This window comes from Microcebus murinus, chromosome 4, assembly GCF_040939455.1.
Source record: "Microcebus murinus isolate Inina chromosome 4, M.murinus_Inina_mat1.0, whole genome shotgun sequence".
In the NCBI taxonomy this organism is placed as follows: Eukaryota; Metazoa; Chordata; class Mammalia; order Primates; family Cheirogaleidae; genus Microcebus; species Microcebus murinus.
Genome location: NC_134107.1, coordinates 52140336 through 52152390, shown reverse-complemented (window position 1 = coordinate 52152390; position 12055 = coordinate 52140336). Strand labels below are relative to the sequence as shown.

General features: G+C 37.5%; 1 protein-coding gene across 3 annotated transcripts in view; it reads right to left on the bottom strand.

Annotated features, from left to right (window-relative positions):
* DENND5A (DENN domain containing 5A) overlaps window positions 1–12055 on the bottom strand; it is a 100325-nt gene that overhangs the window by 33834 nt on the left and 54436 nt on the right. For all 3 annotated transcript variants that reach the window (XM_012784006.3, XM_012784007.3, XM_076002189.1), the window contains 3 exons: window positions 10191–10378; window positions 1539–1856; window positions 111–326 (listed from right to left, as the gene is read on the bottom strand). In XM_012784006.3, the coding sequence (XP_012639460.1) occupies window positions 111–326; window positions 1539–1856; window positions 10191–10378 (722 nt within the window). The remainder of the gene's footprint in view (window positions 1–110; window positions 327–1538; window positions 1857–10190; window positions 10379–12055) is intronic.

Below are 12055 nucleotides of genomic sequence, written 5' to 3'. Positions count from 1 at the left end.
TGTTTTCAGAGTATAATATTATGAAAGAAAAACTCATTTTCAGTTACTTCTTCAAGACAACACTGGCAAGTTCCCAATCCTCACCACTTCCCTGGAAGGATTATACTCACTTTATCAAAATTTTGCATCTGCTCCCTGTTAGTAAACCAGGATTCCTTATCTTGGCTGGGCTGAATGACAAACACCTCATAATCTGCAAACATCTGAGTGAAACGATTTGCAAAAACTTCCCTGATCTGAATGTTTAGCTGATAAATCCTGAGTTCTTCTTCATCACACTGAACTTTGAGGTCCTTATTGCTGCTGGGGTTATCACGTACTTCCAGCTATGAAAAAGAAATAACAGTAGAGAACACATACACGTTTTTTCTTTTATCCCAAAGAACTGCATCTCATCTGATTTTTTCCAGTGGTCATTTACTTAGCAGCAAATGGTGAGAACAAAAGAAGGAAAAATGGGAAGGAAAATAAAAGAAACAAAGGGACTCTGACCTGGAGGAGACATAAATGAAAGAGTTCCACTAAAAGATATCCAGCAACTCAGTGAAAGTAGAGATAAGATCATTAGGGGCACAGAGCTATTCAGCCATGGAGGACAAGGTTCTAATTATCTCTAGGGTCAGGGAGAAAAGAGGGAATCAGGGAAGTCTGAGAAAATAGTAATGCAAAGCAACAAGGTCAGATTCTGGCCCTCTCTTCATCTCTTTGATTTTCTCCCCTATTTTACTTTCCTTATCTTTCTCCCTAAAGATTTTTCTTTAAAAAAAAAAAAAACTGTTTAATAATCTCCCCAAATATTTCTCTGTTCCTCTTTAACTAGCCTTGATTTTTTAAAAATACCTGCTCATCTAAGTAAAGCAGAAAAATGAAATGTTTCACACTTCACTAAAAAAAAAGCTCAACAAAATTATTACATTGGCCTGTTTATATGTAATTTATAAAAGTAATTTAATAGGGAGATTGGGGAGGGTGAAAAGATGGGTAAACAAGTACAGAAAGCTGACAGTTTCATCAAAGTCAGAAAACAGAAAGCTCAGTACATTCCTAGTAAAGAGCTTAGAAATAGAATTCAAGAGGTTCTATACTTAGCTCATACTCAGTAGGCATTAAATCTTAGACAAAACACACACTTAGGCTTTCTAAGCATCAGTTTCTACAGCTATAAAACAGTTAACTATACCTGTTGGATATGCCATAGGTTGCTGTGAAACTCACAGGGCAATGGATCTAAAAGAGGTGTGAACACTAGATTTACTACCATCAACCCGCCAAGTCATTCTGCCATACTGTTCACATAAAATGACAGCAGGCTCTCCTTGATGTCCAAGGGAGAAGCTACTCAGATTTACATGCAAGTAGTATTTACTAGGGTAATATATGCTAGACAAAACCCAGAGTTCCACACAAGGAGCATTCTTTCACTGCTCACAAATATGCCTTGTCCTGAACTGGGTGCTTTCTCATTCCATACCTTACTTCACCAGGACAGCACCCTAAAACAGACCAAACATGTGACAGACTCACATACACCATCTTACCTTTTCCAGGCTCACCCCAGTCCTCTTGACCAAGGCCTGCAGTCGTGCAATTGTTTCATTCTCCTTAAGAAGCTCATAGGAATGCAAAGGGGAGCCCGCAATATTCCCATTTCTCTTATCGGAGACAAACTCAGAGGCCCGAAGCCTCTTCAGCTTGGAGGCACTCTCACTGCAGTGAAGGTTCCCTTCAGGGGGAATGCCAAATGCCATAAGAATCTCTGAGACTTCCTGGACAAACTCCAATTTGTTGGGAAACTGAGGCAAGTCTTCTGGCAGCTCAACGAAGTGGTTGTCAATGTCCACAAAGCAGAGGTTAGCCTGGAAGTCAAGAGGATGAGGAGTGTGAAAAGCTGCAAAGCAGTAAGGAAGAAGTTTTAGAAAGGATAATGAAAAGAAAGGAAAGAGAAAACACCTAAAATGGACATATATGACATACGGTACAAAGAAGATGGGGCTCAGAAATGAGAAAGGTCTGAGTTCCAATCTTCCCCTGCCACTTTTTAGTTGAGTGACCTTAGAAAAGTTATTTAACCTCTCTGATTCTATGTCCTTAGATGTAAAATGGAGACAAAGTTAATTAAAAAAACACTTATGTTAGAGAGTGGTGAGGATTTCATGTCCTAGACGTTAAGTATGGTACACAGAAGTCTTACATTTAGTAAAACCTTATTAAATGTGTGACAAATCCAAGAATTCTACATTCAATGAAAAGAACACTAGGAGTGAGTTAGAAAATCTAGGTTTCAGACCTGACTCTTACAATCTGCCTATATGACACTGACTCTACCATTACTAATTACCCTGATTTGATTATTGCATATTGTATACATGTATGGAAAAATCACACTGTACCCCATAAATAAGTACAATTATTATGTGTCAATTACTATATATTTTTTAAATATTTTATGCTTCTTGTCCCTGTTGGTATTACGTGTCAATTACTTTTATGCTTCTTGTCCCTGTTGGTATTATGTGTCAATTACTTTTATGCTTCTTGTCCCTGTTGGAATTTTCCTACATCTATAAATTAGAAAAAAACTTCTATTTTTATATAGTTATCTTATAACCATGAACCTGTTCTAGCCAAGACAACTATCATTTCCTTCATTGCAGTGCATTATTAAATGCTTAAGGTATGTCTGTTTCATTCACATAACAGGGATAATATTACCCATGTCACAGGTTTGTTTTGAGAAATATATAACAATGAATGTCAAGGATTTAGCACAGTGCCAATCATACAGTAAATAATAAATGTTAATTAACATTGTTACTATCATTGTGGAATATGAAACTTGAATAAATGGATATACATACAATATTATTGGATAGAAAAATTCCACAGTGAAAAGATGTTAATAATTCCCAAATTTATTACTAGGTTTAATGAAAATATTTCAAAAAATGAAAGCAAGATTTTTTTTCAAACAGTATATCTAATAACTGATCCTGAATCTTGCCTAGAAAAATAAAAGAAAAAAAAACAGCCAAGAAAATATTTCAGACTTGTTTTACTGAATTCTAAAGTAGACATAAAACAATAATCCACTGGAAAAGAATAGTCTTAGGCCGGGCGCGGTGGCTCACGCCTGTAATCCTAGCACTTTGGGAGGCCGAGGCGGGCGGATCGCTCAAGGTCAGGAGTTCGAAACCAGCCTGAGCGAGACCCCGTCTCTACCAAAAATAGAAAGAAATTAATTGACCAACTAAAAATATATATACAAAAAATTAGCCGGGCATGGTGGCGCATGCCTGTAGTCCCAGCTACTCGGGAGGCTGAGGCAGTAGGATCGCTGAGCCCAGGAGATTGAGGTTGCTGTGAGCCAGGCTGACGCCACGGCACTCACTCTAGCCTGGGCAACAAAGTGAGACTCTGTCTCAAAAAAAAAAAAAAGAATAGTCTTGAATAGACCATGTATCACAGATAGACTGTTCAATAAATGTTTTGGGAACAAATGACTATCCCTTTAGAAATGTTAATACTATACTCAAAAATAAATTTGAGATAAACTGAAATTTTAAATATAACAAAAGCCACTTAATGTTTTAGAAAGAACCTTTATCTTTTAGAGATACATACTGATGTTAGTCTCTTTATTCGTACATGTATTTGATATTTTCCATAATGAAGAGTAAAAAAATAAAATCAACTCACAAAAATATTGAAAGGAAATATAAAAGATTAGTATTCTTTCTTAGGGTGGAATTGGGCTCTTCTAAACTTTAAACAAGGATAGAACCATAAAGGTAAATACTGCCATAAAAATTAAAAGATAATCCAGGAAATAATTTTTATACATAACATGCAAGATTTCATATCAAAAGAAATCATCAACACAAAGATAATTCACCCAACTTAAAAATGGGATATGAAAGGCAAACACAAGAACTTTAGATTAATTAACTTTAAATATACGAAAAAACATTCAATTTCAATTGAACCAAGAAATGCAAACAAAATATTTTTCACCTACTAGATTGGCAAAGATTTAATAGATTTATAATGTCCAACACTGACAAAGTTAATAGGAAACAAAATTTCATATTATTAAGAATTATTAAAGTTATTAAAAATGTAAACTGATAACTTTCTGGGGACAATCTTAAAGACATTCCCCCCGCAACCCAACCTAAGAACTAGAACATTACCAGTACTTTTATCTATCTATGTACTCCTCCTTCTTCCCAATCCCATCCCCAACCTATACAGTCCTGTTCCCAGGTAATCACTATTCTGAATTCTATGTGTATTATGCTTTCGTTTTCTAATTTGTCACATATGTATGTGTGCCTTTAAATTTTTGCAAGTTTTTATACTTTATATAAGGCTTTTAAATTTTATCCAAGGATTCTCATTCCTTAAATAGTCTTTTGGTAATAACTTTCTTCAATCAACATTAGGTTGAGATTCAGCCATGTTGTTGTGTATAGCTATGCTTCATTCATTTTCACTGTTTTATAATATTCCACTATATGAATATATAAATATACCACAATTTATCACTATTCCTATTAAAGTACATTTGAGTTGTTTTCTATTTATTGCATCTACACTGCATCTACACTGTTACACATTATTATTATTTTTTTGGAAGACAGGTAACTAATCCATTTACACATGTTTTTTTGGACACATGTGCAAGATCTTCTTTTGAGTCCAACTTAGGAGTGAAACCACTCTGTTTTAAGGTATGCAAATATTCAACTTTATAAAATAATGCCTAGCTGTCTTCCAAAGTCGTTGCAACAATTTACATTTTCATCGGCAAACTAAAGTGATTCTACTCATCCAGATCCCTTCCAAAACTTGATATTATCACACTTCTTAAATTTTGCCAATGAAATGGACATAAAATGGTATTGTATTGTGCATTTGATTTATACTTCCCTGATTAAGAAATTAAGTGAAATTAAGAAATGTGTTTTTGTGTAATGACTATTCTTATGCCATTTTCCTATTAATTTGCTTATCACCTTCTTACTGACTTGTAGGGGTTCTTTGTATTCTCTTGATGCTACCTCTTTGTAGGCTATTTGTATTATACATATCTTCTCCTAGTTTTTATCACTAAGATGTCTTTTTCTTAATTTAGATAATCCACTTTATCAATCTTTTATTTTATGGATAGTGTTTTCTGTATCTTGTTTATAAAATATTTACCTACCCAGAAGTCAGAATGTTATTAATATTTTCTTCTAGAAGATTTAAACTTGCACTTTTGACATTTAACTTCTTAATCCATCTGAAGTTGATTTTGCTATGCCATGCATTACGGAAACTTTTTTAACTTTTTTCCCCTATGGATAAGCAATCTTTCCAGCTCCATTATTAAATAATTCTTCCTTTATCATGATACCTCTATTGTATATCAAAATGTTGTTCCTCTGATCTGTTTTACTCTGTGGCAATAAACCTTGCAATCTAAAAGAACAGGTGGGGGGTAGCATAAGTTCAGCTTAATATAACTATTCCATAAACTCTCAATCTATTAAAACTGCCATTTTTTTCCTTTTGAGATAGGGTCTCACTGTGTCACCCTGGCTAGAGTCCAGTGGTGTCATCATAGCTCACTGCACCTCAAACTCCTGTACTCAAGTGATCCTCCTGTCTCACCTTCCCTAGTAGCTGGGACTACAGGTGCACACCACCACGCCCCACTAATTTTTTTCTATCAAAACTGCATTTTTTAACAGGTCTATACATGTATCATTCAATAAACATTTGCTGAGTGTATAAATTAGTCTGTCTACCAGTCTATAACTAAAAAAGAGCTTTCCCAGCTCAAAAATTCAAGGACTAGAAGAATCACTTTAAATTTCACTTTCTAGATTTTCTCCACTAGATAACAACTTTGAGCCCTGTCTAGTTAAAGGACCAATAAATGTTTAACACCTAAAAATAGGCGATTTTTTGCTTATTCCTTTAAGATTTTAAAATTATAAATGCCGTTAAGCCAAGCCATTAAGAAGACAGTAAAGACAGAATTAGATCATCTAGTCAAGAAGATCTCCTGCCTCATAAGCCCTATCCATACAGCTACCAGAACAAGGCACTGTGACCCACTAGACTAGACGCACACAACAGTTCTCCCTTTAGAGGAAAAAAGCAGTTTCTCCAATAGGAAACATAGAGGTAGCTAAAAATAACTACATCCGCTCAACAATGCCTGGTTGGCTTTTTTCCCACTGCTGTGAGCCAAATATAGATTGTCTATAAAGAATTTTATAAATTCTAAAGGCTATGTCCACATTTGTAGATACCCTTGGTCAGAGGTAGCCAGAAAAGAGACAGCTGCCCAGGCACATTTCAGAGATGAACTAGATTAAGGTAAGATAGGAGCCTCTGAGTAGACACCACTAGTCATTCTTTGCAAAATGGGCTGAAGGAAAGAAAGAAAAGTGAACCTGGGCGTGGTGGCTCACGCCTGTAATCCTAGCACTCTGGGAGGCCGAGGTGAGGCGGGTGGATCTCTCAAGGTCAGGAGTTTGAAACTAGCCTGAGCAAGAGTGAGACCCTGTCTCTACCAAAAAAAAAAAAAAAAGAAAGAAATTAATTGGCTAACTAAAAATATATAGAAAAATTAGTGGGCATGGTGGCACATGCCTGTAGTCCCAGCTACTCGGGAGGCTAAGGTAGAAGGATTGCTTAAGCCCAGGAGTTTGAGGTTGCTGTGAGCTAGGCTGAAGCCATGGCACTCTAGCCTGGGTAACAGAGTGAGACTCTGTCTTAAAAAAAAAGAAAAAAAAGCAAGCAAAGTGAAAAATGCTATTCAATTACTAGGCTCATACAATAGCCTCATGCTGTTTCCTCTCAGCATACAGAGGGCTCTAGTAAACAGAAGCTACTTAGAAACACCTACTACAAACTCCCCATGCACACTCCCCATGCACCCTCCTTTCCTCAGCTGAGAAGAGGCCAACTCTTGCATAACAGCTTTGGGGAGATGTAGACTGGAAGAGGTACTGAACCCCAGCTGATCAGTTTTCCTCTGTTAATGTCCTGCTTGGCTGGGAGGGATTATGGGAAGACTTAGCTGCTCTGAGGTAGTGACCACATGGATCCCCAAATCCCAAAAAGTCTCCCAAAGCTCTTTCTGCAGGAGGTCGTCCTGACCCTTTCCCAGCCCTGAGTTCCTAACGCCAAATCACAGCCAGCATTTCACCTCAACTATGTTATTCACTGAACGGGGGAGCTCAACACACAGATGATTGGGAAAAAGTTATTGAAGGAGTATCCTGAGAAAGGAAAAAAAAAAGGTAGAAAAGAAAGGTCCAAGATTTAAAACAAACAAACAAACAAACAAACACAAAACAAGATAAAAGGGACTTCACTCTAATATCCTCTGCTTAATTCCCTGACATAGCTATGGAGGAAATGCCTCCTTCCTGGACTCTGACAATGAAGGCCCAAAGAGAGGCACAGGACAAAGGATGCCTCATAAAGGCAGCTCAGCACTTTCACTTGCTCAGGGCCAGCTGAGCTCATGTGTTGGTATAAAAAGGAACAAAGGGCTTTTTACAGACTTCTGATGCCCAAAGATGGGCACCAATTGATGAATTCTGATTTACGGGGCTAGGGAATGTACACTCTCCATCCCTCTAGACAAAGTTCCTTTTATAACCAAGCTTGCCCCACCTCACTACCCTGATGATGCCCCTTCACAGACCCAGGTGACTCTTTCTAGCCCTGCCACAAAGCTTCCTTCTAACAGTGTAGTTTAAAGATACTACATAGTTTAAAGATATCCATGAAAATACTGAAAAGAATTATCTCTAAGTAGTAAAATTTGAGGTAATTTTTATTTTATTCTTTATTCTTTTGTGCATTGTTAGAATTTTTTTTACTATTTATTATTTTTTACTATTTTTACATGTACCCAAAGTTGTCTTTCAAAGATATTATCACTCTCCATTCATTATGTGTACCCCTTCATGGTACTTTAGTTCTTTAGAAAGCCAGTTTTTTTCCCCTAATCTAAGATTTTCCACAAGAACCACACAGGCTCAGACAGCAGATAATTCAGAGGTTATCTGCTAAAAATCAAGGTAGAAAATATCCAGCTATGTAACTGCCCCCACAAATGTGTGACCTTCAGAGGGAAAGTCTGGATGAAGTGGGATCCTGAAGCCTGAAAACTGCTTATGAAGCACACACTGGTATTCTACAGTCCCAAGGTCACAGCTTCTTCCCAAGCAGACCACAAGGAGAGGCCAGAAGCTCAGCTGTAAAAATTGCAGCAATGATGGGGAATACTACAAAAAGTGGATATGCAATGCCCCAGAACAGAGAGAAATATGGGGTTTCTTGAACAACCCAGGTTTCTCAAAGAGACCCATTAAGAAAACTGCTAGCGGCCAGGCGCAGTGGCTCATGCCTGTAATCCTAGCACTCTGGGAGACGGAGGTGGGTGGATCACTCAAGGCCAGGAGTTCAAAACCAGCCTGAGCAAGAGTGAGACCCCGTCTCTACTAAAAACAGAAAGAAATTAATTGGCCAACTAAAAATACATGGAAAAAATTAGCTGGGCGTGGTGGCACATGCCTGTAGTCCCAGCTACTCGGGAGGCTGAGGCAGGAGGATCGCTTGAGCCCAGGAGTTTGAGGTTGCTGTGAGCTAGGCTGACGCCACGGCACTGTACCCTGGGCAACAGAGTGAGACCCTGCCTCAAAAAAAAAAAAAAAAAAGAAAAGAAAACTGATAGCCTCCCAGCAGCCCCTTTGTACACCCATACACATGAAGCACACAGAGAATGATGCTGAAAGATCCTAGAAGGAACAGAACTTGCCCCAAGTATATAGTGAGCTGATGGCAAAAAGGAAAATAAAACTGAGAAAATTGGCTTTCTCGCTTAGTGGCCTATTTATTGATGGTGCACACAGCATGCCTCTTTGGCTTTCCATCTTCAACCATTTTTTGTTATTGTTCTTATTTTGATTTCATAAAATTATAATTAGATTGACTAAGAAGTATCAATATTAAATACACATTTGTTTAAAGCCAAAAACAAAAAAGCTCCTTTCTCCAGTCTTTGATATCTACTCTTAATGTACATATATGGATAGTAGATGAATACACAAAAAACTCAATATCCCAATTCAGTGGTTTTCTCCATCATTTAGAGCTTTTTCTTTTTTAATTAATTTTGTCTCACCCCAAAGAAAACAAAGCTCTAGAGTCAAAGGAAAAAAGCAGAGGGAAATGGAAGAAGCTACAAAGAAGACATTTTGATTCTAAAACCAAAGGAGAGAGAAAAAGAACAAAGAGATGCATCTGACTATATTTAAATACCACGGGTGTGGTCTAATTACCAGGGATGTTCATCAAACATGCTACCCAGATCCAAGTCCATGAGAATGCTCTCTTCTTTGGAGGTTACCTTACTCATATTCCTCAGTTATATGGAAAAATTTCCTCCCAAAACAAAAATTCTGGCAGAGGGAGGAAACAGTCACGTTGACACCAATGTATGTCTTTTTCCCAGGACTTTTTAATGACTAAGAAACTCAGAGTAAGAAAGCTCTTCCCTCCTCCCCCCCACCCCAGTTTCATATCAGCCACAAAATGACATAAAAAGGTAGTCTCAACACAAAGGAAAAATTCTATAAAACTTTGTAAAGAATATTTTGTAAATAAAGGTACATTTAGCTAAAATTTCCCAGCTTCCCTATGTATGGTGACTTTTGGGACACCCTATATTATGAGATTTGCTTAAAATAATAGGGGGTGGAAGGTACAGAAGTTTAATACCATTTTAACATGATAACTATTAAAGCTGGCTGATGAGAATACAGGAATTCATTATGCTACTCTTATGGGTATTTTATTTAAAGTTTTACATAATAAAAAATTTTCTAATAAATGTCTTTAAAAGTATGTAAAATATTGTGTTTGAAGAAATGTATATGAACAAGGCAATTAACGATAACATAAACACAGAGATTACAATGTATGTATGTCAGGTGATGAAGATGACAACTGTCTCTGGGATGATATAAATTGAGCTAAATATTCATTGTTATTACTTTTTTCCTGAAAAGCTATTCATATTCCCCAATATAAAAGCATATAAACTTGGTGACATCATGCTGGGTTCACCCCAAAGCCTTTCTCTACCCAGTCCAGAGGCCCCAACACTCAAAAACTCTTACCTCTTGAGGCAGCTCCAGCTTTGACCGGTCATCCAAGCCATTGGAATGCAAGCCCATCAGGTATGGAACAGGAGCATCTAAGAAATGCAGGAGAGAAGCCGGGAGAATAGGGACATAGACATGCTGCCACTGGAAAGGAAACATGAGAGCTGTAATCGTCTCTGCCACAGTCATCAGTCTCTGGTAATCTAGGTAAAAAAAAAAAAAAAAAGAAAGAAAAAGCAGACACATAAACCAAACAGTCAAAAATTAGGCACTTGCTTCCCAAACAATAAGTTTAAATCTTCAATACAATTTCACATTTAGAAAAGATCAAGATAAACTTCAGCAAGCCCATGCTCAGTATGATTCCCTTGTGGATGTCAAAGAGAAAACCCAGAGACCCATGAAGATCAGATGTTGAAATATACCCACATATACATATACACATAGATCCCTGCTTGTAATAAAATCTAACAGATAAATACAACAGAATAATAAATAGTACCTTGCTCTCTAAATACTACCCCAGAATGTTAAGTAGATTCTCTTAAGTAGAAAGAGGGTGGGGGAACTATAATAGAACTAAAAGAAAAGGAACAGTGTGGTCTGGGTCTCCCTTCTGCATGGAAGCCAAAACAAACTCATTTACCACCCAGACACTCCTCCAGAGCATCCTATAAGGAGCTTATGTGAGCTTTGCTTTCAAGATCCAGCACAAACAACTACCAAGCATGTAGAAGCTGGTCTTCCACATTAGCCAAGTCTGCCCTACACCTGGCAACCTTTCCTGAAAGAGAACAGCACAAAAGTGTTATTTTAAATTTTCAATAAAAGCTTCCCCTAGAACTTGCAAGACCCTGAGGATTGACCCAGAGGATTGACCAGAGGACTGACTTTAGTGACTTAAGATGATAGCCTGGAAAGAAAGGCTTGTGCTCAATGTTTGGCTTTTTTTCAGAATGTAATTTCTAGACCTACATTTTTTTTTAATGAGTAATAAATATGTTGGTGAAGCCAACAAAATAGACTGGTTAAAATGGAAATTTAACAAATTATACTACTACTCACATATGGTATGATGGTTTCAAGAATTTAAGGACAAAGCAGGAACACAGATTTTAAAACCATATGAATGATATCCTTAGGGAATGGCTAATTTCAAATGAGCAGTCAAAGGAATTAAAATGGTTCTATACACTAAAAACCCACCCCACCATATAAATCACAGACTGGTTCATAAAGTACTTATATGTAACAAAATTTCTAGAAAATGAGGAAGTTTGAGTAGAAAGGGAACAGAAGCTGATATGTAGAAGTTAAGCAAAGCATCGTGTATTTGCTCACTAGTAAGGCTTTGAAAGTTGCCCATCACCTTGCTCCTGGCTAATCAAAGAAGACCAGGACCTGCAAATAACTTCACTAGTATGATAAACATATATTTGGTCTTTGTCCCCATTCCTGAAACACACAGCTCCTAAAACCCTTAGAATCTCCTGGGTATTAAGAGTGTCTTTTGTAAGCTAATGAATCACTGGTGGCTGAGGGCCCCTGGACAGCTTCATATGGGTGCTGGTCACCAGAGAGGCCAAAGCATGGTTAGAGAATTGGAACTTTCAGCCCCAACCCAGACTTCTGGGGAGGGAAGAGGACCTGTGTGTTGAATTAGTCATCAATGAGCAATCATTTCATCAATCATGCCTATGTAGAAATCAAAACTCCACTGAAACCCCCTAACAACATGGTTCAAAGGTCTGAGTTGATGAATACCTTAAGGTGCTGGAGGATGGTGCCCAGAGAGGGCCTGGAGGCTCTGTTCCCCTCCTCCCCTCCCCCCTAAAGCTTGCCCTATGCAGGCTGTTCCTGAGTTGTATCCTTTCTAATAT